Consider the following 25,727-nt stretch of genomic DNA (forward strand, 5'->3'; position numbering starts at 1 on the left):
CAGCCTGGTCTACAGAGTGAGTTCCAGGACAGCCAGGACTACACAGAGAAACCCTGTCTCGAAAAACCAAAAAAAAAAAAAAAAAAAAAAAAAGTGGCCCATATAACCTGTTAGTCAGAATGTAGGAAGTCCTGATAGTCTGTTCGCCCCCCCCACCCCCACCTGGCAACTAGTTGTATATTTTATTTTCTTTTTTAAGATGAGTGGAAAAAATCTGTCTTCCAGGCAAGAATGATAGCGCGTGCCTGTAGACTGCTTGAGAGGCTATCGAGGCAGCGTAGCAAGACTTTCAATAAGAAAACTGCTCCCTGAAGCTAGTGCTTTATCTTATTTATTTCATTTTAAGCTGAGCTTTTCTTGTTGTTGTTATTGTTTCCTGCAATGTTGGTTTCACCACAGTGATACCTATGACAAGTGAGGATATCTAGGTACAAGAGCATTTTCTGCAAAATGTCACTTATGTGACAGGGTTTCCCTAAGCTCCAGAATTGTTGGTTCAGAAGCCTCATGAAATACCTTCTTTTTCCTGCTGTAAAAAAATGTGTCTTAGCTCTAAGTAAATACCTTACATGCCTTAGAAGCAAATAGTTTTCATGTAGATAAAGCTCTTTGTAATTATAGATGTTGTAGACTTTCTCTCACAAGTAACATACTTTTTTGCTTTTTCTTTCTTTTTTTTTTTGGTTTTTCGAGACAGGGTTTCTCTGTATAGCTCTGGCTGTCCTGGAACTCACTCTGTAGACCAGGCTGGCCTTGAACTCAGAAATCTGCCCACCTCTGCCTCCCAAGTGCTGGCATTAAAGGTGTGTGCCACCACTGCCCGGCGTAACATACTTTCCAAAGACAGAAATATAGTTTATGTCTTAGTTAGGGTTTCATTGCTCTGAAGAGACACCATGATCACGTCAACTCTTATAAATAACAAGATTTAATTTAGGCTGGCTTACAGGTTCAGTAGTTCAGTTCATTATCATCAAGAAGAGAGCATGACAATTTTGAGGTAGGCATGGCACTGAAGGAACTGAGAGTTTATTCTCTTGTTTCAAAGGAGTCTAGAAGACTGGCTCTCACATGGTTAGGAGGAGGGTCTCATTGCCCAGACCCACAAGTGACACACTTCCTCCAACAAGGCCACATCGTATAGTGCCACTCCCTGGGTCAAGCATATTCAAACCTCCACACTATAGTATTATGTAATGTTTAAATAGTACAGTGTGTTGTCAGGTGGGGCTTGGATGTCCTCGTCCTGGGAGACTTAAGTACTACTACTTTTGTTGTTGTTGTGTTTTTTTGTTTTTGTTTTGGTTCTGGTTTTAGGAGACAGGGTTTCTCTTGTGTAGCCCTGGCTGTCCTGGAACTCACTTTGTAGACCAGGCTGGCCTCGAACTCAGAAATCCACCTGCCTCTGCCTCCCGAGTGCTGGGATTAAAGGCGTGTGCAGTACTACTGCTTTTAACCAATCAACCTTTTCTCTCTTGGAGTGTTTGTTATGTGATAGTCACATGGACTTTAACTTCCTATGCTTGTAAAGGGCCTGCTTGTTCTTGCTTTTTAGCTGAAATTAGGAATTATTTCTACAAATATTTCTAGAGGCACTGCTTATTTTTGTAATGTTTATTATGGCTTGCTTATTTATTAAATAAGGTGTAGTGATTACTTTCCAAGGATACTCTTGAAAGAGATACTAGATTTTCTAGTTGGTTTCATAAACTCTGCAAGATGCTGCCAGAGTTCAAAACCAGGACTTCATATAATGCTTGCCTCTTGTATTGAGTTTTAACTTACTCTAGCTCTGGTGTCATAGCACTGTAGGGAGTCACTAGTAATACACTGTTCTTGAACAGTAGTCATCACAACTTCAGTGGAACTTTTTTTTTAAAGATTTATTTATTATATGTAAGTACACTGTAGCTGTCTTCAGACACTCTAGAAGAGGGCGCCAGATCTCGTTACGGATGGTTGTGAGCCACCATGTGGTTGCTGGGATTTGAATTCTGGACCTTCGGAAGAGCAGTCAGGTGCTCTTACCCACTGAGCCATCTCACCAGCCCCCGGAACTTTTTTTTTTTTTTTAATTTTTTTTTATTACGTATTTTCCTCAATTACATTTCCAATGCTATCCCAAAAGTCCCCCATACCCCTCCCCCCCCCCACTTCCCTACCCACCTATTCCCACTTTTTGGCCCTGGTGTTCCCCTGTTACTGGGGCATATAAAGTTTGCGTGTCCAGTGGGCCTCTCTTTCCAGTGATGGCCGACTAGGCCATCTTTTGATACATATGCAGCTAGAGTCAAGTCAGTGGAACATTTTAAATGAGTTAATGGCTAACACTGAAACAATCAATGAATCTATTAGAGGCAGGGTTTTACTATGTAGTTCTGGCTGCCTTGGGATTAACTGTGTAGAACAGATTGGCATTAAACTCACTGAACTCTCTCTGCCTCTGGAGTAATAGGGAAATAAAAGGCTTGTGTTATGGAACCAGACTTAGTAATTTTAAATGTTTGTACATAAGAGTACCTGTTGAGACTAGAAGAGGACCGGACGTAGTGGTGCACTCCTTTAGTCCCAGCACTTGGGAGGCAGAGGCAGAAGCAGGCAGATTTCTGAGTTTGAGGCCAGCCTGGTCTACAGAGTGAGTTCCAGGACAGCCAGGGCTACACAGAGAAACCCTGTCTTGAAAAAAAAGAGAGAGAGGAGAGACTAGAAGAGCGCATCAGGTTTCCTGGAATTGCTCATACAAGGATGCTGGGAACTAAGGTCCTTTGCAAACTTAGTTGAACTCAGGATTTGAACAGCAGAGGGTGCTCATCACCCCTGAGGCATCTTGCTTGCCCAACAAAAATATTTTTTAAAGGTTTATTTATTATATGTAAGTACACTGTAGCTGTCAGGCACACCAGAAGAGGGCATTGAATCGCATTACAGATGGTTGTGAGCCACCATGTTGTTGCTGGGATTTGAAGATTTGAACCTTTGGAAGAACAGTCAGTCTTAGCCACTGAGCTGTCTCTCCAGCCCCCACAACTTCGGATCAGACTCCTTTTTTTTTTTTTTTAAAGATTTATTTATTATTATATTTAAGTACACTGTAGCTATCTTTAGACAAACCAGAAGAGGGCATCAGATCTCCATACAGGAGGTTGTGAGCCACCATGTGATTGCTGGGATTTGAACTCAGGACCTTCGGAAGAGCAGTCAGTGCTCTTAAGCCCTGAGCCATCTCTCCAGAGACAATTCTTTGTTGTTGTTGTTGTTTTGTTTGTTTTTTGAAACAGGGTTTCTCTGTATAGTTCTGGCTGTCCTGGAACTCACTCTGTTTATCAGGCTGGCCTCGAACTCAGAAGTCTGCCTGCCTCTGCCTCCCAATGTTTCCAGGCGTGCACCACCACTGCCTGGGTGACAAAATTCTTAAGAGAGAACTATTAGTTTATTATTCCTCTTCAGGATGCAGAGGCAGCTCAGGGGTTAAGAGCACTTTTTGCTATTGGTTTTTGGGGTGGGGTGGGTTGGGGTGGGTTTTTTGTTTGTTTGTTTTTGTTTTTGTTTTTGTTTTTTAGACAAGGTTTCTCTGTATCCCTGGCTGTCCTGGAACTCACCCTGTTTACCAGGCTAGCCTCGAACTCAGAAATCTGCCTGCCTCTGTCTCCCAAGTGTTGGGATTAAAGGCGTGTGCCAACATGCCCAGCACTTGTTGCTGTTGTTGAGGACCTGGATTCAGTCCTCTGCAGTCACACAGCAGCTCACAGCCATCTGCAGCTCTAGTTCTAGTTCATTTGAAGTTTTCATCTGACTTCTGTAGGCATCAGGAACATGTAGTGGAAAGACAAACACAGGCAGAGCATTCACATACATAAAGTAAATCTTTTTTAAAGAATCGTGGTGTAGAAAGATTACTCAATTCCTAGCCATCACAACAATTTACTACCTCTGTTTCTTCAGTTCTTGGGGATCTAACACCCTCTTCTGTCTCCCTGGGCACCAGGTGATCAGGTGGTATACCACCATACACGCTGGCAAAACCCCGATAAACATAAAATTTATTACTCCACTTCACAGATGATATGCACCGAATGACTTGCTATGTCATCTGAGTAGTAGAGCTGAGAGTCAAATGCCGTAGTGACAGGCTCCCTGTCCACTTCTGCACATTGGCTCACACTTACTGGCTGTGGATATTCCTTTCCCACACTCTGACAGCCATTCAGAAATGAGAACCCAGTGAGTCTGAAATTCTTACTTAGGAGGCTCATAACTGCTTTAGGTAGTTCTAAAGATTTTTATTTATTTTTTTTAAAGATCTATTTATTTATTATATGTAAGTAAACTGTAGCTGTCTTCAGACACACCAGAAGAGGGAGTCAGACCTCATTACAGATGGTTGTGAGCCACCATGTGGTTGCTGAGATTTGAACTCAGGACCTTCGGAAGAGCAGTCAGTGCTCTTAACCAACCGCTGAGCCATCTCTCCAGCCCCTCTAAAGTTTTTATATTTTAGTTTTCTACAGATAAAGTGGCGGTATGTTTGTTTGGAATAATGAGTAAATACTCATTTTTTAAGGAGAAATGTAGAGGGTGCCTTGAGTTTCTACTTGAATACTTGACTTTTTCTTGTTTGTGTGGTATCAAGAATGAGCATTTGCTAGTCTAAATGGTTTTCTTGCCATGTGCCTTATTTTTATGTTATTTATTTGCTTTGCAGGGGACATTTACTGATGAGAAGTCAAAAGCTTCCCACCATATTTATCCATATCCTTCCTCACAAGAGGATGGTAAGTTAACTAACTGTTGGTTGTAAGCTCTTTAACACATACTTCGTACCGTAGGGTATAAATAATGTAGGCTTCTAAAAAATAATAAGTACACCACCATTTAACATAGAGTTCTTTGTTTTCTTTAACGTATCACTTAGCTGATATGTTACTCTGAGATTGGACCACTTGATTCTTTTAGAAAGTGAGGCTCAACCTCTGCTGTTCAGTATTCTAACCAGTTAGATTTTTTTAAAATGTAGCACCAATTTTATAATGTTGATGTTTGCTGTGAACTGATAAAATGCAGGGATATCTGAGACAGAAGATTTTTGACTGCCACAGAGTTGAACAAACTCTGGTTAGATAACTCTAAATGAGGCAGGGTTCCATATACATCAGGCTGGCCTTGAACTCTGCGTAGCCAGAGACCTTTATGCCCTCAGCTCCTGAATGTTGAGAGTGTGTGCTGTTGGGTATAGGGGTAGGACTCATTACCCAGTCGCTGAGCTACCTTCCCAGCTGTTCTCTCTCCACTATGCACCCCAACTTTTTTTCCCTCAGTTTTAAAATTTGTTTGGTGTGTTATATGCATACACGTGGGAACCCTTGTGCCACAGTTAACTTCTAGAGGCCAGAGGACATAGACAGCTTATGTGAATTGGTTTGGTATGTAGAGGGTCCTGTGATTCAAAGTGAAGTCAGTTGCATTGGCAAGAGTATGGAATGACTGAGCCATCTCATTGTCCCAAATGTTTCCAGCCTTAAATCTGAACCCTTAACATTAAAATGGTGGGGTTTTTTTCTCTATTATTATTGGAAGGATCTCACAATGTAGCTCATGTTGGCTTTGAATTGATTAGGGTTATTTTTGTTTTATTTTATTTTATTTTATTTTATTTATTTATTTATTTATTCATTTTTGAGACAGGGTTTCTCTGTATAGCCCTGGCTGTCCTCGAACTCAGAAATCCGCCTGCCTCTGCCTCCCAACTGCTGGGATTAAAGGCTTGGGCCACCACCACCCGGCTGATTCCTATTCATAAATCCCTGAGACTGACTCACTTTGGTTTGTCTCCTCTCTTTGATTTGATAGTTCAAGTGATCTATTGTCAGCTTCTTTCATTTTGTGTTTGAATACACCTGTTAATAGTTAATTTTTTGGGCAGTGGTAGCACACACCTTTAATCTCAGCACTTGGGAGGCAGAGGCAGGCATGTGTCTCTCTGAGAGTACAAGGCCAGTCTGTTCTACAGAGTTTCAGAACAGTCAGGGCTACACAAGAAACCTTGTCCATCCCCCAAAAAAAGGAAAAAGAAAAGAAAGAAAAGGAGAAAAAGAAAAGAAAGAAAATGGTTCACTTTTATCATTGATTGTCTTTTCTGTTAATGTGTTAGGGTGGTTTCTTCTTGTTTTAATTTTCTGATTTTTGTTTAAGACAAGGTCTTGCCATATAGCCATGGCTATCTTGGATCTTGGTATTTTAAATTTCTTTCGTGGCCCTTTTGATTTGGTTTGGTTGGTTGTTTGTTTTTGTTTTGTTTTGGTGTTTTGGTTTTTGCTATTCTAAATTGGTTTCTCTGTGTGACCTTGACTGTCCTGGAGCTCGTGCTTTTGATTACCAGGCTGGCGTAGTCTTTGGGGATAAATTCAGGGGACCTAAGTCAGTTTTCACTAGTTTTAGAACCCAGAGGTTCGTGGTGGTTCAGTGTTTAAAGCCATTTGTTGCCAAGGCTGGTAACCTGAGTTCCTTCCCTGGGACCCACATGGTAGAAGGCAAGACCCAGCACCCATGTCTGTGAGTAGTTGCTTTTGGACCTGTAGTAGGATCACACAGTGGGAAGTTCCACATATATGGTCAGGCAGTCAGAGATAGACATTCTTCGTTTACATTTATGTTTGGTTGCTTCTAGAGGCAATGTTTGTGTAACTTTGGCGGTCCTAGTACTAGCTCTGTAAACTATGCTGGCCTACATCTCAGAGATCTATCTGCCTCAGCCTCTCCCTTTGGTGGGATCAAAGGGATACCACCACCTGACCCTCAGGATTTATTTTTAATTGCTTATGTCTGCATGGAAATATTTGCAAGTGAATGCAGGTGCCTTTAGAGGCCAAAAGAAGAGGGTATCTGGTCCCCTAGAGCTGAAATTACATGGGGTTGTTGTGAGCTGCCTGATGGGAATTCTGGAAACTGAACTCTTGTCCCTTGGGCCCCCTGCCCCTCAGTCCCTCACCATCTTGTATCAGTTTTTCATAATGGAATTACAGCTCCATGTTTAGTTGCAAGATGAGGTGGATAGTGAGCTTCAGAGCCTGCCTTTCTCCACTCACCCAGTCCTGTGAATTGGCACGCACCACTACACACACCTTAGTGTGGTTACTTTCTAGGTTAGACTTTTTCATTTTACCTTTTTTTTTTTTTTTGGTTTTTTCGAGACAGGGTTTCTCTGTGTAGCCCTGGCTGTCCTGGAACTCACTTTGTAGACCAGGCTGAACTCGAACTCAGAAATCCGCCTGCCTCTGCCTCCCGAATGCTGGGATTAAAGGCATGCGCCACCACACCCGGCTTATTTTACTTTTTGTGTATGAATGTTTTGCCTGCATGCACGTATGTACATCTTATGTGTGCTTGTTGTTTTCCTTGGAACTTGGTTATCGATGATTGTGAGCCGGTTTATCTGTGCTAGGAATTGAGCCTGGGTTATTTGCAAATTCAGCATGTACTCCTGTCTCCTGGCTTTTTATCTAAGTACTGGTGGCTCTTTATTGACTGGCCATCGCTCCAGCTCCAGCTCCAGCTCCAGCAAGGGCCCTTTAATCTGACAAGCGGGTTTTCAGTTTGAAAGCTTAAAGTTTGGAGCATTAGCTCCTCCTGCAGAGGACCAGAGTCTGGGTGTCAGTAGCTACAAGTATCAAGTCTCAGCTGGCTATAGCCGTAGTTCCCGGCCACCTGACAACCTGTCTGAGCTCTGGGTTCCTGTTGTATACATATATGACATTTGGGGGCACTCATAGACATAAAATTAAATATACATATATATTTTAATCCTAACTAAATTGAGGTCCTGTTTTGATGATTTTCTTTCAGAGGAGTGGCTGAGGCCAGTGATGAGGAGAGACAAGCAGGTGCTGGTGCACTGGGGTTTCTACCCAGACAGGTAAGTAATCCTGTTTTGTGATTATTCATGTTGGTCTTGATAATTGCATATGCCTACAGATTGTGAGGATAAAAATCTATTAGCATTCCCATCCATCCGTTTGTTTGTTTGTTTGTTTGTTTGTTTGTTTGTTTGTTTTTTGAGACAGGGTTTCTCTGTGTAGTCCAGGCTGTCCTGGAACTCACTCTGTAGACCAGGCTGGCCTCAAACTCACAGAGATCCTCATGTCTCTGCTTCTGCCTCCCAAGTGCTGGGATTAGAGGCAAGTATTACCACCTATCTACTACTGTTTCCCCAGGGTTGGAATTAAAAGCATTTTCTGTTCCTTTTTATATTCTGCCTATCTGTGTCTCCCCCACGCCCTCCCAGGAGTGGGTGAGGGATTGACTCCAGGTCTTTACACTAAGGCTAAGGCTCAAGTGCTTTACACCTGCAGCAACTTTATCTTTTTAATACTAACGCTGTTTAACGTTCAGATAAGTACATATAATCTACTTATGAAATGCAGTGTGATGTTCTAATGAAATTTGCAGGTGTACAATATTTACTGAGAAAATTAGGGTAATTCATGTTTCTATTTCTTTTCTGTTACTCCCTGATTGAAGCCTTTAGGATCTTGTCTTCACATATGCTGTGGCATAAAGATTTATGTCAGCCAGGAGTGGTGGCCACGCCTTTAAAGAAGCATAGAGTTTGAGGCATGCTTGGCCTACAAGGCTACACAGAGAAACTCTGTCTCAAAAATACAAGACAAAAAACGATGTGAGATACATATACCACATATGTATAGGAGAGTTCTTTATTTTCACGGTACTTGGCCTATGACTGTATGCTTGTATGCCAGAGCATTGTGGTGTAAGGGGTGTGCTGAAGTGGAGCTGACAGCCAGGAAACAGAGACATACCAGAAGTTGCAAGGCCAAGATGTCCCTGTCGGGGTATACTGCTGAACATCAGTTTCTGTCTTCTAGTCTGCCTGTCCTAATATCTCATTCAAGTATGAATTCAGTGAATTGATCATTGATAGTTAAAACTTCTTCATGGCCCAGTTAGATCCCGTGGACCTTGTAGGGGAGACTTCATATTTGAAGCACAATGTAATTTCAGTCATCTCAAAGAGAAAGATTTATTTGCCAAAGGGATCTCTTATCATGTTACTAATCCTTTAATTAAGATGTATGTCTTTAAGAAAGGAATTTTGGGGACTGGGGAGTTGGCTCATAAATGAATTCTTACTGATCTTGAAGAGAATCCAAGTTAGGTTCTCAGAGCGCGCGTCACTCCGTGACGTGAGTTACAGGGGATCCTCCTTCCTTCCCGCCTCCATGGGCGTCAGACATGTGCATGGTGTACATTCACAGGAAATGAGTCAATTTTAAAAGTCTTTTTATTGGTTCTTTGTACATTTCACATCATGTATCCCAATCCCATTCATCCTCTCCACTCATGCCTTCTTATCTGCCTTCCTTCATTGTAACTCTTCCCAAAAGAAACAGCAAAACATTTCCTTGTGGAAGCTATCGTGTGTCTCAAAGTATACTCTTCTGTTCATACATCTTTACTTGCAAATATTCATTATAATAGTTATTGGTCTGGTTCAAAGCCCCTGGCTTCTGCTATAGATCAGTACTGATCCTCACAGGGACTCCTGTCAGATGTCCTGTTGTCCCCCTGTGTCACGGAGCTCCTGTAGCTTTGGATCTGCAGGACTGCCCCGTTCACACTCTCCAGTAGTTCATATATTGTGTAGATGCATTGGGTTGGGTCAGCTTAAAGCCCTGCATCCTGACCTGGGTGGTGGCTGAGTTGTTCAACCCACCAGCATTCCCTCACCCACAGTACCAGGGTGAGCTCTGCAGCACTGCCCCAGCTAGTTCACTCAGTGCCAAAGCTGGCCTTCTCTCTTGCTCTTACGCCCTTGGGTTCATGCCAGCAGGGCCAACTCTACTCTGCTACCCAGGCAAAACATAGGGCCTGCTTCCTTCCCAAATGAGGGACAGGCCCAGCTCTTTCAGCTGTCTCAGATGTTGAGGAAATGAGGCCATCTCTATCCCATGGCAGGGGCCAGCTCTCCTGCTCTTATGCCCTTAGTATTTTTTTAAAGATGATTTTCTTCTTAATGTTTATGACAAATGAATTTTGATCTTTTCAAAAAGCTATGCATGTTAAGTATTATGAATAAGATCATTTTATGTCTAATTCTGATTTTCTTGTCAGAGAGTACATTGCTGTTTGCCTCTCTCCCCAGTGGCTTTTTGGTTTTGGTTTGAAGTAAAATCTCTTATGCAGATAAGCTTTGAACTAGTAGCCCTTTTGCCTAAGCCTCTAGAACTTCTGGGATTATATATGCCTGTGCCCTTGGCGCCCCCTCTTACCTATTTTACCCCCGTTTCATTTTTTTTTTCTTTTTTCTTTTTTAAGATTTATTTATTATATGTAATATAATATATTACATATAATATTATATGTAATATAATAATATATTATATGTAATATAATATGTAATATAATAAAATAAAAAGAGCCACCCTTTTTATTTTTTTTAAAGGATATACATCTTTTATGTATATGAGTACTCTGTTTGCATGCACACCAGAAGAGGGAGTCAGATACCATTACAAATGTTTATGAGCCAGCATGTGGGTGCTGGGAATTGAACTCAGGACCTCTGGAAGAACAAACAGTGCTCTTAACCACTGAGCTGTTTCTCCAGCCAATGCCACCTCTGTTTTTGTGTTTTGTTTTGTTTTGTTTGTTTGTTTGTTTTTTTAGGTTTTTGGAGACAGGGTTTCTCTGTAGCCTTGGCTACAAAGAACTCACTTTGTAGACCAGGCTGGCCTCGAACTCAGAAATCTGCCTGCCTCTGCCTCCCAAGTGCTGGGGTTAAAGGTGTGCGCCACCACGCCCGGCTTTTTTTTTTTAAGCCTTTTTTTTTTTTTTTAAAGATTTACTTATTTATTATATGTAAGTACACTGTAGCTGTCTTCAGACACTCCAGAAGAGGGCGCCAGATCTCATTACGGATGGTTGTGAGCCACCATGTGGTTGCTGGGATTTGAACTCTGGACCTTCAGAAGAGCAGTTGGGTGCTCTTACCCACTGAGCCATCTCACCAGCCCTTTTTTAAGCCTTCTAATTACATTGTAGCTATCAGAGAAAAGGAGTTTGTGCTTTGAAATGCCTGGATTGAGCCTCAGATTTATGGCAGGCTATTAAACCATAGGATTGACAGTTATTCTGGGTTTTAATCTGAGATGCTCTCCATAGTCTTGGGTTTTGACAAATACTTGGTTCTCAGTATGTGGTGTAGTTTGCAGGCTCAGTGGATCTTTTAGGAGGTGGGCAGTTGGTGTTCATTTGAAGGATTTGCTTGGTTTCTCTCTGGGTCTCTTTGTCCTGTCTGTGTCCTTGTGAACAAACCTCTACTGCACATTCCAGCTGCTTTGACCTCTATTGTTTCATCCATGTGATTGTGTACTGGACTCTTAAATCCATGAGCCAAAAAACCCCAAAAACTAAAACTTTGTTTCACAAGTTTTTTTTGTCAAGAATACCTGCCCAGCATCTAATTTTCTTTTCTCTTCTCTTCTCTTCTCTTCTCTTCTCTTCTCTTCTCTTCTCTTCTCTTCTCTTCTCTTCTCTTCTCTTCTCTTCTCTTCTCTTCTTCTCTTTTCTAGATTTATTTATTTATTTTATGTATGTGAGTACACTGTAGCTATACAGATGGTTGTGAGCCTTCATATGATTGTTGGGGATTGCATTTTAGGACCTCTGCTTGCTCCGGTCAACCCTGCTCTCTCAGTCCCTACTCACTCGGACCCAAAGATTTATATATTATTATACATAAGTACACTGTAGCTGTCTTCTGCCACACCAGAAGAGGGCATCAGATCTCATTACAGGTGGTTGTGAGCCACCATGTGGTCCAGCATCTAATTTTCTAATGATGCAGGTCCTTCCTTCTCAAGGCTTGATCCCATTTTCAGTTTTGTTAGTAACTATGGCCTGTTACATTTACAATCAAAACTTCGAAAGAATATAAAATTACACCCCCCCCCCCGTTATGGTAATTTTTGCTTAGTATATTACTTAATAGGCCAAGAGGTTTTCCCCCTGAATCTTATATTTAACTGTTAAGCAAATTTATGAGATGTGTGGATGTCTGTGTACATGCATATTCACGGAAGTACTCAATCTAGAGGACTGCTGGTTCCAAGGTGCTTTTGAATTTAACCCATATTAATAGCCATCATACAAATACTTGATTTGAGTGTCCCTTGGTTTTCTGTTCATGTCATGTTAGAGATCAAACTCAAAGCCTTATACATTGGTCATTTCACTTAGTGTTATAATTTTATTGGGCAGTATAGTAACTTTAACAATCAGTTTTGGGGATGGCTTTAATGATTGCAGCACTGAGTTGTTGCCTGCTGATGAGGATGTCTGAGGTGGGAGCTTGAGAAAAGATGGTTCCTGTGGCTGTGGTGACCGTGGTGAATGTTGGAGCCTGTGAGGAGCAGCAGACAGGAAGTGCATTCTGACTTAGTGGAATCTTCCACATACACCACTGCATCCTGTAACCTGAGAGAGGAGTAAGAAGACAGTATGGGAGCCTAGAGGAAGGCCAGATTGTGAGACCTTGGCAAATGTGTTGGCTGCTTTTGTGTACACTTGACACAAGTTGGAGTCATCAGAGGGAAAGGGGCCTCAGTTGAGGTAATGTCTCCATGAGATCCAGCTGTAAGGCAGTGTTTTCAATTAGTCATCGGTATGAAATAGTGCAGCCAAAAAGCAGGGGGGATTGGAGGGGCTGGCGAGATGACTCAGTGGCTGAAGGTCCTGAGTTCAAATCCCAGCAACCACATGGCGGCTCACAACCATCCATAATGACATCTGATGCCCTCTTATGCGTCTGAAGACAGCTACAGTGTACTTAATGAAATAATAAATCTTTGGGCCAGAGTAGGCGAGTTGACCAGATCAAGCAGAGGTCCTAAAAATTCAATTCCCAACAACCACATGAAAGCTCACAACCATCTGTACAGCTACACTGTACTCACATAGAGAGTGCAGCCTATTGTGAGTGATGCCATCCTGGACTGGCAGTCCAAGCCATGTAAAGCAAACCGGGAAGCAGTACCCTCTGCATCAGCTCCTGCCTCCAGGTTCCAGCCCTGCTTGAGTTCCTGTCCTGACTTCCTCCAATGATGAGTTATGATCTGGAAATATAAGCTGGGTAAATTCTTCCTTCCCCAACTTGCTTTTAGGTCTTGGTGTTTTCATCATGGCAGTAGAAACCCTGACTAACACAGAAACCAATGTTTTTGTGAGGACTTTGACTTTCTTTTTTTTTTTTTTGATTGATTTATTTATTTATTATATGTAAGTACTGTAGCTGTCTTCAGACACCCCAGAAGAGGGCGCCAGATCTTGTTATGGATGGTTGTGAGCCACCATGTGGTTGCTGGGAGTTGAACTCTGGACCTTCGGAAGAGCAGTCGGGTGCTCTTACCCACTGAGCCATCTCACCAGCCCGACTTTGACTTTCAATCTTAGTAGTTTGGAGTCTGTCCTAGTTTCTTTATATTGCTATCTCTTTATGTCCTTGGCCAAGAGCAACTTGGCAAGAAAATGTTTATTTGGTTCTGTTATCGAAGGTGAAGCCAAACTAGGAACAAGGAGATAGAAACTGAAGTAGAGAGCATGAAGGAATGCTGGTTACTGGCAGCATGCTTTTTTGTCATATAGCCCAAACCTACCTGCCCAGTGGTGGTACCACCCACAGTGGGCTGGGTGCTCTACATTATTTACTAATCAACAAAACATGTTGCCACCTTGCCTATATGCCAGTCTGATGGAGTATTTTCTCAATTGAGGTTCCCTCATTCCAGATGACCCTTTTCTTGTGTCAAATAGTCTTAAACAAAACAAAGACCAACCAGCTCAGAGTTGTTGGGAATTTTTGAGTTGTAGAACGCTGTAGTAAACTTTTGAAAAGATTATTCTGTTGGTATGGGAAAACTTCAGTTCTTGGGAAAGCAGGGGGCAGGGTTAAAATGAGTGTGGAGGAATGAGAGGAGTGGAGACGCAAGGGTGTCTGACTGACTCTGAATGTACTTTGAAGGCACACTTGGAACTTTGAGTGGGCTTGGTTTGGAACAGTTACTACATATGAGCCTAGGGGATGTAGAACTGCCTGTGGGATTTCGAGTTTCAGATTCACTTACAGTACATGTACGATGTAAGACTTAAAAATGTAGTATGACTTTGAAAACCTGACCACCAAGAGGAGAATTTTTCTTTTATATTAATGAAAACATTTTATTTATTTATTTGATATATATGATGAGTAAGTACACTGTAGCTGTTTTCAGACACACTAGAAGAGGGTAGAGGATCCCATTACAGATGGTTGTGAGGCACCATGTGGTTGCTGGGAATTCAACTCAGGTCCTTTGGAAGAGCAATCAGTATTTTTTTTTTTTTTTTTTTTTTTTTGGTTTTTTTGAGACAGGGTTTCTCTGTATATCCCTGGCTGTCCTGGAACTCACTTTGTAGACTAGGCTGGCCTCGAACTCAGAAATCTGCCTGCTTCTGCCTCCCAAGTGCTGGGATTAAAGGCGTGCGCCACCACCGCCCGCAGCAATCAGTATTCTTAACCACTGAGCCAATTCTACAGCCCCAAGAATTTTCTTAAAGGTATTCCTTCATTCTTTAATATCAAAGATATTGTTAATATTTAATGTTTGTGTTAACTATGATGGTTAATGTGGCCTAGCAATGGAGACTGAAGGGCTAAGGGCTGGGTATGACAGAAAACAAATACCTGGTAGTAGTAATGACGAGAAGGCTGCGTTTTTGAGCAGTGGGCAGCGTCTATTTAGAATTCTTTTTAACTAATTCAGGCAATTTTTGGTTTGATTCAGTTTTATTGACAGTGATGAAAGAAAGGTGTATTTTTTAAAGCACTGTTACTGTGTGTCTGTATAATGTGTGTAAGGGTGGGTGCACTCATGCCATGCACGTATGGCGGACAAAGGACACTTGGCAAAGTCAGTTCTCCTACTTGTGCATGAGTTCTAGGATGTGAACTCTGTCAGGCTTGTGTGGCAACTTCTTTTATCCATGATTCTAGACGATCAATTTATTTTAAAAAATTTAATAATATTTGTAATATATATCCTTAGTGCTTGAATGGTCTTTCTAATCAAGAGATTTGGCTTTAATTTGTTTACTTGTTTAATTGCTTTATAGCTATGACACTTGGGTCCACAGTAATGATGTTGATGCTGAAATTGAAGATGCACCAATCCCAGAAAAGCCCTGGAAGGTAATGGCTATGTAAAAAAGAAGTTACTCTTGGCTGGGCATAGTGGTGCAAACCTTTAACCCCAGCACTAGGAGGCAGAAGCTGCCAGATCTCTGAATTCAAGGCCAGCATGGTCTACATACTCAGTTCCAAGACAACAGCCTTGTAGAGAGTCCCTGTTCTAGGAAATGTGTTGACTAGGCACACATATGATGCATAGACATAACGTGTATGTAAAATACTCATAATAATATACATAAATAAATAATATAAATAACTGTCATTCTCTACAATAAAGTAATTTGGTTTTGGAAAGCTGTTGTCACTCTGGCTTATGTTGTCCCTAAGATTACTATGCAGTCACTGCTGCCCTTGATTTTGTAATGGTCATCCTGCCTCAGTCCCATTAGTATTCAAGAGTAAGCCCATGCCCAGATACAACTGTATTTTTTTTAAAGATATATAATGGTGTTCTCCTTTTAATGTCTTCAACTCAAGAACATATCTGTGACCCTGACGACATTGTATTAAGGTGTTAGGAGTTAAATGTGTGCAGTGCTTGAGAAGAACCCAGTGCCAAGTCGGAATGTGAGAAATGGGGGTGTCAAGTTCAGCCTGTATGGAGAGGTCTTGAGGATGTGTGACCTCTCTCAACTCTGTTCCCCCCACTGTGTCTGAGCCACCATCACAAAGACGGCGCACTCGGGGACTATAGTAGAAGATAAATTCTTTGTTTTATTTCTTTTGTTTTATTCACTCAGGATTTCTCTGTGTAGCCTTGGCTGTCCTGGAACACCATTTGTAGACCAGACTGGCCTCAAATTTAAGAGAGATCCACCTGCCTGTGTCTCCTAAATTCTAGGATTAAAGGCGAGTACCACCACCAACTGCTAAGAAATGTCTTTCAAAAGTTGCTGTGAACTGGACGTTTGTTCATTCACAGTAATGATGTTTATTGCTGCCCTTTCCCCCTAGAAACAAAAACATTTTTAAAAAGATTTGTTTATTTTACATGTGTGTGCTCTTATCTGCATGCCAGAAGAGGACATTCAGATCTCATTACGGGTGGTTGTGAGCCACCGTGTAGTTGGTGGGATTTGAACTCAGGACCTTTGGAAGAATAGTCAGTGCTCTTAATCACTGAGCCATCTCTCCAGCCCCCTTAATTTTAATTTTTTGTTTGTTTGGTTTGGCCTCTGCCTCCCAAGTGCTGGGATTAAAGGCGGGTGCCACCACTGCCCAGCAATTTTAGTTTCTTAAGAAATTAAAAGCATAGCTTTTAATTAGTAAAGCAAACTTCATTTTTTAAAAAAAAAGTATAACTTGAGGACCTGGGCGTGGTAATGCATACCTTTGGCACACTCCTTTAATCCCATACTTGGGAGGCAGAATCAGGTGGATCTCTTGAGTTCTAGGCTAATCTGGGCTACAGAACTAGTTGCAATATAGTCAGGACTACACATAGAAACTGCCTTGACAAAACAAAAACAAAAACAAATGTGATTTCAGAAAACAGTATTTTAAAATGTATAGTAACAAGAGCTAGTTACCCGAAGTCCACATTCTCCTGTCTTTCCAGCGCCTACAGCAACAGCGTTCTGTGCCCAGTCCCTGTGACTTCACTATTTTTTGCAAGGTTATTGCCGTTGTTGTCAGCATCAGTTTCTCCCCACACTTCACAAAGGCTTTTAGACATGAGCTGTGCCATTGGAGACACAGGCTTAGCAGATGACCTTGCAGATCTTCTGTGGTTCCTCTTTCACTCTGTTATCTTTCATCTTTCCCCATTACAAAAACTGAGCAGTTGCTGGGCGAGGCAAGGCAGTGGTGCTCCCTTGTAGTCCTCTGTGCTCATTTGTAGTCCGCTTGTAGTCCTCGGCACTCCTGAGTCAGAGGCAGGTGGATCTCTTGAGTTTGAGGCAGCTGGTTGACACTCAGAATTCTAGACCAGTCAGTGGTACATAGTGAGACTATGTAAAACAAACAAACAAACAAAAAGATAATTAAAAAAACAAAACAAATCTTCTAGCTTTCTGTGTTTGTAATTCTGCCCTAATTGCACATGAGAGAATATAGACTGCAAGATTAATAGAAGGTCATATTTATGTAGGATTGACTTTGTAGTATAGCTTTTTGGGGGACACCCATGCTCTTTAAGCAGACCCAATAAACTTACTGGTTCCACAAATTGATCTTTGGTGGGATCATGTTGGTTTGTTGTTGTTATCCTACAAAGAGGGGGTAGATTCTTGTTTCCCCTGGTAACGCCCCTGCCTGAAACAAGTCCATCTATTGGCTGCCCAATCACAATTTATATTCAGTGTTGAAGGAAGCATTATAGGGGTAATTGCTAGTTTTCCCTTTCATTTCATTACAAACAAGCACTCTCTCCCCTCACCCCTCTCTCTGTAGCTTTAGGTGTGACTTAGAGGAGGAAATGGTCTAATACTGAATCATAAGTGTGTCAATTTGATACGGTTCTAGGTTCACGTAAAATGGATTTTGGACACCGACGTTTTCAATGAATGGATGAATGAAGAGGATTACGAAGTGGATGAGAACAGAAAGCCAGTGAGCTTTCGTCAACGAATTTCAACAAAGAATGAAGAGGTATTTCACTTGGCACTATTTCTAGAACACTGGTTGCTTTTGCTCTTTCTAAATATTTTCTTTCTTGATAATCTACACTTACACACTGTGGGCCATCACCTAAGGTGTCCATGTATGAATTATTGAATGACTTAGCAGCCATCTGTTGGCATCTTCCGAGAGAGGAGGGGGTATCTTAGGGAGATCGTAGCTGACTTTTCCAGCAGATACAAGGTAACTTTTTAGATTAATTTCTCAGTGTATCTGGGTGGTACAGCATGTGTGTGTATGTGAGCATGTAGTGTCTGGATGCCAGAATAGGCCTGCTGGGAATCGAACCCTGCGGCAGCCAGTGCTCTTCACCACTGTCCTGCCTCACCAGCTCTTGGTTTTTGTTTTTTATTTTATGTGCATTGGTGTTGTGCCCACATGTATGTCTATGTGAGGGTTCTAGAACCCCTAGAACTAGAGTTATAGACAATTGTCAGCTACCATGTGGGTACCAGCCCCTTGTTTTACTTTTTAATGCATTTTAAAATTTAGCCATCAAAGCAATAATAACTTTCATGTTTTAAAATAATACCATGTGATAGCTTAACTTATCTACCAGTTTTTCTTAGAAAAACCAGTGTCTTTATTTAACTTTAGTGTAAACACAATGCTACAAAATACTGGTCTTAAAATATTTTGAGAATCAAAGTGCTTCAGTTTTTTATGACAGTAGGGGATTTAGCATTTAACGTTTGTATTACTATTAAGTCCAAGTCCTTATTTGTAAGAAAATACCACAATGAAACATATTACTTATATGCTACACTAAAATTTTTTTGGTTAAATGAAGTTCAAGTTCTGATTATTGACTCGTGATTCCCATAAAAAGCAGGATTTGTGCTAGACCTGGTGGTGGTGCATGCCGTGAATCCCAGCTCTCGGGTGGCAGAGGCAGGCAGATAGGGCTGTGTGGTTTTGAGGCCAGCCTGGTCTGCATAGCAATTTCAGACCAGCTGCAGTTACATAGTGAGACCCTGTCTCTACAAATAAAACCACAACTTTTTGGCTACATGCGTCACTAGAGTAAGAATTTGGGCCAAGAAGATAGCCTTTTGTAAATTGGAGGTTTATGGCAGTTCAGTGAAGAGACCTGTGATTCTAAGATCACAGGTGCTGGGATTAAAGGCGTGAACCACCACTGCCCGGCTGGCAATACCAATCTAAGTCTTCCCAGTGCTGGGAATGCAGGTCTATTTCCCCAAACTTGGCTTGTTCTTTTTTGTTTTATGTTTTCTTGGACATTTATATTTGTATCTGCATGTATATATGTTAAACCATTAACTGAAAATAGAGAGATTTCATGTTTTTACACCTGTACTCTTAATACTAAAACATCTTTGTCACACTGTATGTTGCAAGATTTTATTTATTTTTTTAATTTTTAAAAATACTTGGAGCCGGGTGTGGTGTTTAATCCCAACACTCGGGAGGCAGAGGCAGGCGGATTTCTGAGTTCTAGCCCAGCCTGGTCTACAAAGTGAGTTCCAGGACAGCCAGGGCTATACAGAGAAACCCTTTCTCAAAAAACAAACAAACAAACAAACAAAATATATATATATATGATTTGTGTTTTATTTTTTCCACACAATGTTTTTCTGTTTATCCCTGGCTGTTCTTGAACTCACTCTGTAGACCAGACTGGCTTCCTAAGTGCCAGGTTTAAAGGTGCTAACACCCCCTCTCCTGAAGCTGTTGGGCTATTTTATAAATGCCACTTTAGACAGGATCATTTGATCTTGTAATTTCTTTTTTTTTTTTTAAAGATTTATTTATTTATTATATGTAAGTACACTGTAGTTGTCTTCTGACACTCCAGAAGAGGGCATCAGATTTCGTTACAGATGGTTGTGAGCCACCATGTGGTTGCTGGGATTTGAACTCTGGACCTTCGGAAGAGCAGTCGGTGCTCTTAACCACTGAGCCATCTCACCAGCCCGAGCTTGTAATTTCTTATTTCAGTAGCATGTTTCATATATTAGTAGTTACTGAAATGCTTTTCCCATCTGAGAACACAAATGTTGAACAGGGTTCAGCTGTGAGGTGAGTGATTTTGAGGATGTGTTGGGTTAGGATTAGCATTTCAGTTTTGCTGTATTGCTGGGACACTAACTAGGACAGTAGTTCTCACCTGTGGCCCTTTAATACAACGAACTCCTCCTGTTGTAGTGACGCCCCCCAGCCATAAAATTCTATTTGTTGCTACTTCTTAACTCCAGCTGTTTTGCTGGTGTTTAGTGTTTTTTACTTGTTTTGTTATGAATTGTAATATAAAGTTATCTATTTTTGAAACAACCCCATGAAGGGGTTGTTAACCCTGCAAAGGGATTGCAGCTTACAGGTTGAGCCTGGCTGACCTAGATGGTCAGGAATGGTTCTTTATGCTGGTAATGGTGCTTGTTTTGTGGCTTCCTTTGCTCTGATGCAGAAATTGGGCAGGAAAGTCGTCCTGGACTTGGGTTTGTAGAAACTGACGAGTGGATAAGCTTGCCTGACACTTACTTTCATTTTCTTCTCCCTAGCCAGTCAGAAGTCCAGAAAGGAGAGACAGAAAAGCCTCTGCCAACGCTCGGAAGAGGAAACCTTCCCCTTCTCCTCCTCCTCCCACAGCCACAGAGTCCCGCAAGAAGAGCGGGAAGAAAGGGTAAGATGTTTGTAGCTTGATCAGAAGTCAAGGAGCGAAACTTGGAACAGCTTTCCTAGGATTTTCCCAGCAACCACATGGTGGCTCACAACCATCTGTAGTGGGATCTGATGCCCTCTTCTGGTGTGTCCAAAGACAGCGACAGTGTACTTATCATATGTATAAGACAAATAAAATCTTTTAAAAAAAAATGAAAGAAAGAAAGGAATTCCTTGAATACAGCCTTTCCCCTTGTACTTACATGTTGAAAAGGTGGGAAGTAAGGTGTTTCAGGAGTGATGTTCTGAACCATGTGTGGTGGCGCATGTCTCTTATCTTGCCATTTAGGAAGCAGGGGTGATAGTACTGCTTCAGTCTAGCCTACTCTAGAAAACATGTTCTAGTGTAGCCTGAGCTCAATTCCAAGACACACAGTTATTGTCCCTATTGGATCTGACCACCTCTCCCATTTCTGATTAAACTTAGGACAGAAGTGATAGAACCTGGAACTATTAAACTGTTGAATGCTCTGACAAGCCTGACCATTTTGTAGTAACAGTTTGAATTTGTAATTGAATAGATTACTGATAATATAAAATGAAACTTCAATGCTTTATACAATGCCTGAAGTTTATACTTACAGTGTGGGTAATATTTGGTGAATTCTATTATTATAAATAGATATTTGATAATTTCAGACTTCCGTTCTTTAACATATACATTTGTTTATTTTGTTTTTTGTTTGTATGGTTTTTTTTTTGTTTTGTTTTTTTGTTTTGTTTTTCATTTTCAAGACAGGGTTTCTCACATAGCCCTGGCTGTCCTAGAACTGTAGCCCTAAACTCAGAGATCCATCTGCCTCTGCCTCTCTGCCTCTGCCTCGTGAATGCTGAGATTAAAGATGAGCCTATTTTTGTTTGATTGATTATTGGTAACTGTTTTCTGCTTTCTTTTTTCTTTCTCTCTCTCTCTCTTTTTTTAATTTTGCTTTGGTTTTGGTTTTTTGTTTGTTTTGTGGTGGAGGTATGAGGAGTAATTTGAGATGATGGCTCTGTGTAGGTCCTGGAACTTTCTCTACAGACCAGACTGGCTTCATACTCACACAGATGTGCCTGTGTTTCACTGAGGACATGTGCCACCACCGCCCAGCCTATGCTGTTTTGTTTTTGTTTTTGAGGCTGGTCTCTATGTAGTCCTATGTGTCCTGTACCTCACTAGGTAGACAGATAGGCCTCACACTCAAAAGACATCTATCTGCCTCTGGATAAAACAAGCTAGATTCATTTGAGAAGAAGAAACATAAATTAATTAATTAATTAAACCTAATTAATTCCCTACTCTACGGACAAGCCTGATATGGGAGGGCTCCACTCCCTGTATGTGGCACCACCTCTAGACTGGATGGTCCTGAGTGTTACAGCAGTGCTGCTGAGCAGAGCAGTAAGCAGCTCCCCCCCACGTCCTTTGTTCCGTCTCTGCCTCCAAGGTGTTCCCTTTGCCTGCCATGTATTCTCTTTTCTTTTTTAAATTTATTTTATTTTTTATTTTTGAGACAGTTTCTGTAGCCCTGTGTTTGTGTAGCCCTGGTAGTGTTGGAATTGGTTAGGTAAATCAGGCTTGCTGCCTTGAACTCTTGGCGATTCTCCTGCTCCTGCTTACAGAGTGCTGATATTAAACGTGTGTGCTAGAACTGCCTAGCTTCTCCTTGGTACTTTTGTTAATTTGTGCATCTATATGTTGGTTAAAACAACCTTGTTGTATTCCTGAGGTGGCTAATAGTCCATATATAGAGTTCTTCTGCCCACCATCCTGAGTGCTTCAGTTAGAGTCACATGCCACCACACCCTTTTCTTTTCTTTTCTTTTTTTTGAGACAGGGTTTCTCTGTGTAGCCCTGGCCCTGGCTGTCCTGGAACTCACTCTGTAGACCAGGCTGGCCTAGAACTCAGAAAATTGCCTGCTCTGCCTCCCAAGTGCTGGGATTAAAGGTGTGCGCCACTACCGCCAGGCTTGTCTTTATTTTAATTCTCAACCATATTGTTAGTTTTACAAATGCTAACTATCCAGAGAAAGCAATGGCATTTTTCATAAGGAACATGAGGACTTTTTAACACTCAAATGATAACCTCAAGAAAATATAGCTGTCCATATCTTACAACACTTTTTCATTTTATCGCTTCTAGGCTAATTGAATGCTGTGTTTCCTCAGCAGGAGTTCTTTCACTATACTGATTGAGACTCCTCATATGAGCAGTAGGATGACTGTCCTATTTTACGTACTAATCACTTAGAGTTTGAGGCTCTTTGGATGTTACTTGAGTCAAGTATTTAATTTGCTTGATTATTTCTTGTTTTTAAAAGTGTTTCTGAGTATAAATAATAGTTTAGATAGAACTTGATACATTTTGCTAAAAGTATCTATAATTGGCATTTTTCTATCCCATATATATTAGACAAGCTAGCCTTTATGGGAAACGTAGAAGTCAGAAGGAAGAAGATGAACAAGAAGATCTTACCAAGGACATGGAAGACCCCACACCTGTACCTAACATAGAGGAAGTGGTTCTCCCTAAGAATGGTTGGTATTCTTTCAACAAACCTGGTGTTTGCTATCCCTTCACCATGAAAACAAGTAATGTCATGTTCTGAATATGCAGTTTTTTCTTACAGTTTTTTGAAATAGCATCTCCCCATGTAGCTTCGGCTGTCCTGAAACTCACATGTAGATGCAAATTAGTGTGGAACTCAGATCTAGCTGTGTCCACCTCTACCTCCTGAATGCTGGAATTAAAGGCTTCTACCACAACACCCATAACACATAGTTCTTAACTTTCCAATATAAATAGATTTTCCCTTTATCTGTTTTAAAAATTCTTATTTCGCACTTTACGTACGGGCCATGTTGTGGTTAGTGTGTATGTATATGACTTTTTATTTAGAAGACACACCAATCAAACAGGTACATACACTTAAAATTGTCCTTTTTGTAGTGTTGTCAATCTGTCAATCCAAAATCTTCAGGAGTCTTAGGTAGCAATACCCTATGTTTGAAGAAGCCTGATCTTTATGCTTGTTTTGAAAACTAAAAATAAAGTGAGAGCTGGGATTAAGAGTTCAGTGGTGGAATGCTCACCGAGTACAGTGATGCGGAACCCGGATAGCCCTGATGTTTACTACACAAACACTCGGTAGAAGAGACAGCATTGCATTTGCCCCTTCACCCCCTCTGTTGACCCGTGAACTTTCTGCATTTGTGGAATGGAGTTACATCGCTAGTTGATTGATCGTAGATTGGGCAGGTGGTTTAATGTCTTGAGGTTTTACTCAAGGTGAGGCTAGAGCTACACTGGCTTGTGATATGCATCTGTGTTTTATTCATGTTCTATCATGTCATTTTTCATTTTGTTTAGTTTATATCTATATGTATGTATGCTGCACAGACCTTAGGAAGCCAGAAGAGGGTGTCCCATCCCTTCTGATTGGAGTTATTCTAATCCACTTGGCCCTTTACTGAGTAGCCATCGCTTGAGCTCCTCGCCGTATATTCTTAAAATCAGTGTGACTGTTTCTTCTAATACATGATTCTGTTGGTTTTTTTTTTCCCCTTCTAGTAAACCCAAAGAAGGACAGTGAAAACACACCTGTTAAAGGAGGCACGGTGGCAGATCTAGGTAAAGACCCTAGATACAAACGTTCTCTCTCCTGACTGTGTCATCTCCTTAAATACTGTGTTATTTCACAGTATTTCAGACTGTTTCTTTCATTTGCTTTGTTTACTGCTCTTCAAGATTAACCAATTGCCTTCTGTATTGTCATGCTTTAGGGTCCTATCATGAGCCATTGTTTGCCGTTCTCCAAGTGACGTGCACCTCACAGTGTGTGGTGTTTACTCAAAAAGTAGCGTTAACTTGGCAGTATTGTTCCTTCACTTGAAAATAGTTATCAGCTGAGTTTTCAAGAAATAACCCTAATGAAAATACAGTTTGCAGTATGCCTCTGTGTCTGGGCCTGTTCGTGCAGGTGTTTGATTATGAGAGGGTCAGAACGACTCATAGTACAAGTTCTTATTTATTATTGAGTGTATGATGCACTTGCAGGCATAAATGTGGCAGTTCAGGTGTTGATGCAGAAGACAGCCCTTGTATTCCACTATCCTTTCACAGTGGAACTCGGGGTGGATTGACCCTGAGTGCTCTAATTGTGGAACCTTTCCCCAGCTTTTTTCATTTCATCTTTTCATGTTATATTTCTTGGCTTGCTCCACAGTGGTGCATGTTTCTGTCTTAGTGTCTAAAGTGTAACAGAGCGTTTCTACTGACAGCATATCAAAGAAGATAACAGACATAGTGTGAAAATGTTTCTGTTTTATTTTGATGCTATTATCAGATCTTGTTATTTTGCCTTCCATATATTAATTTTTCTCTTTCACAACTGATAATTGCTAATTCAAAGGCCAGAAAGAGAAAACCTAGTTATAAGTAGGCTTTATTTCTCCTGTTGCATGGATAATGTGGAAGGTTATAAAACTTGATGTTCTTCGCTGTGAAATTCTGCGAAACAATGATGGCAATTTGTAATTTATTTTCCTAGGTTATTTTGGGTTTTTTGGTTTGTTTGTCTTAAGTCATTTTGTGTTTGGATTTCTGGGTGGGCTGGAACTCACTATGTATCTACCAGGTTGGCCTGAAACTCTTCTAGTTGCTGTGTTCAAAGTGTGTACCACTATGCCCCTAAGGGTTTTTTGTTGTTGGTTTGTTTTTTTATTTGTTTTGAGTCAGGTTCTCTGTGTAACCTTAGCTGTCCTGAAACTCACAATGTGGAACAGGCAGGCTTCAAACTCAGAGATCTGCCTGCCTTTGCCTCCTGAGCTCTGTCATTAAAGGTGTGGCCACCATACCTGGCTGGCATAAATCTTTATTTCAGAGCATACATGCAGGAGTTGCCTATGTGAAGAGATCTTAAAGGCTCTGGACACAGTTAATAGAAAAGAAATAGTAACATAGATTACCCTAATTTTCTTAGTACATATTGTACACTTGTATCAAAACATACCACTTCACTTGGACACTCTAGCTGAAGCTGCCGTTGCTGTCCTTTGGAGAGTTAGTTTCTTTGAATATTAACATACCACTTCACTTGGACACTCTAGCTGAAGATGCCGTTGCTGTCCTTTGGAGAGTTAGTTTCTTTGAATATTAACATACCACTTCACTTGGACACTCTAGCTGAAGCTGCTGTTGCTGTCCTTTGG

General features: G+C 41.1%; 1 protein-coding gene across 1 annotated transcript in view; it reads left to right on the forward strand.

The window, feature by feature from the left end:
* Positions 1-25,727, forward strand: part of Smarcc1 (SWI/SNF related, matrix associated, actin dependent regulator of chromatin subfamily c member 1) — a 110,038-nt gene that overhangs the window by 17,895 nt on the left and 66,416 nt on the right. The window contains exons 6-12 of the mRNA XM_021171250.2: positions 4,703-4,772; positions 7,840-7,909; positions 15,163-15,238; positions 17,702-17,827; positions 20,377-20,498; positions 22,930-23,054; positions 24,088-24,147. Of these exons, the coding sequence (XP_021026909.1) occupies positions 4,703-4,772; positions 7,840-7,909; positions 15,163-15,238; positions 17,702-17,827; positions 20,377-20,498; positions 22,930-23,054; positions 24,088-24,147 (649 nt within the window). The remainder of the gene's footprint in view (positions 1-4,702; positions 4,773-7,839; positions 7,910-15,162; positions 15,239-17,701; positions 17,828-20,376; positions 20,499-22,929; positions 23,055-24,087; positions 24,148-25,727) is intronic.

This window comes from Mus caroli, chromosome 9 (assembly GCF_900094665.2).
Source record: "Mus caroli chromosome 9, CAROLI_EIJ_v1.1, whole genome shotgun sequence".
In the NCBI taxonomy this organism is placed as follows: domain Eukaryota; kingdom Metazoa; phylum Chordata; class Mammalia; order Rodentia; family Muridae; genus Mus; species Mus caroli.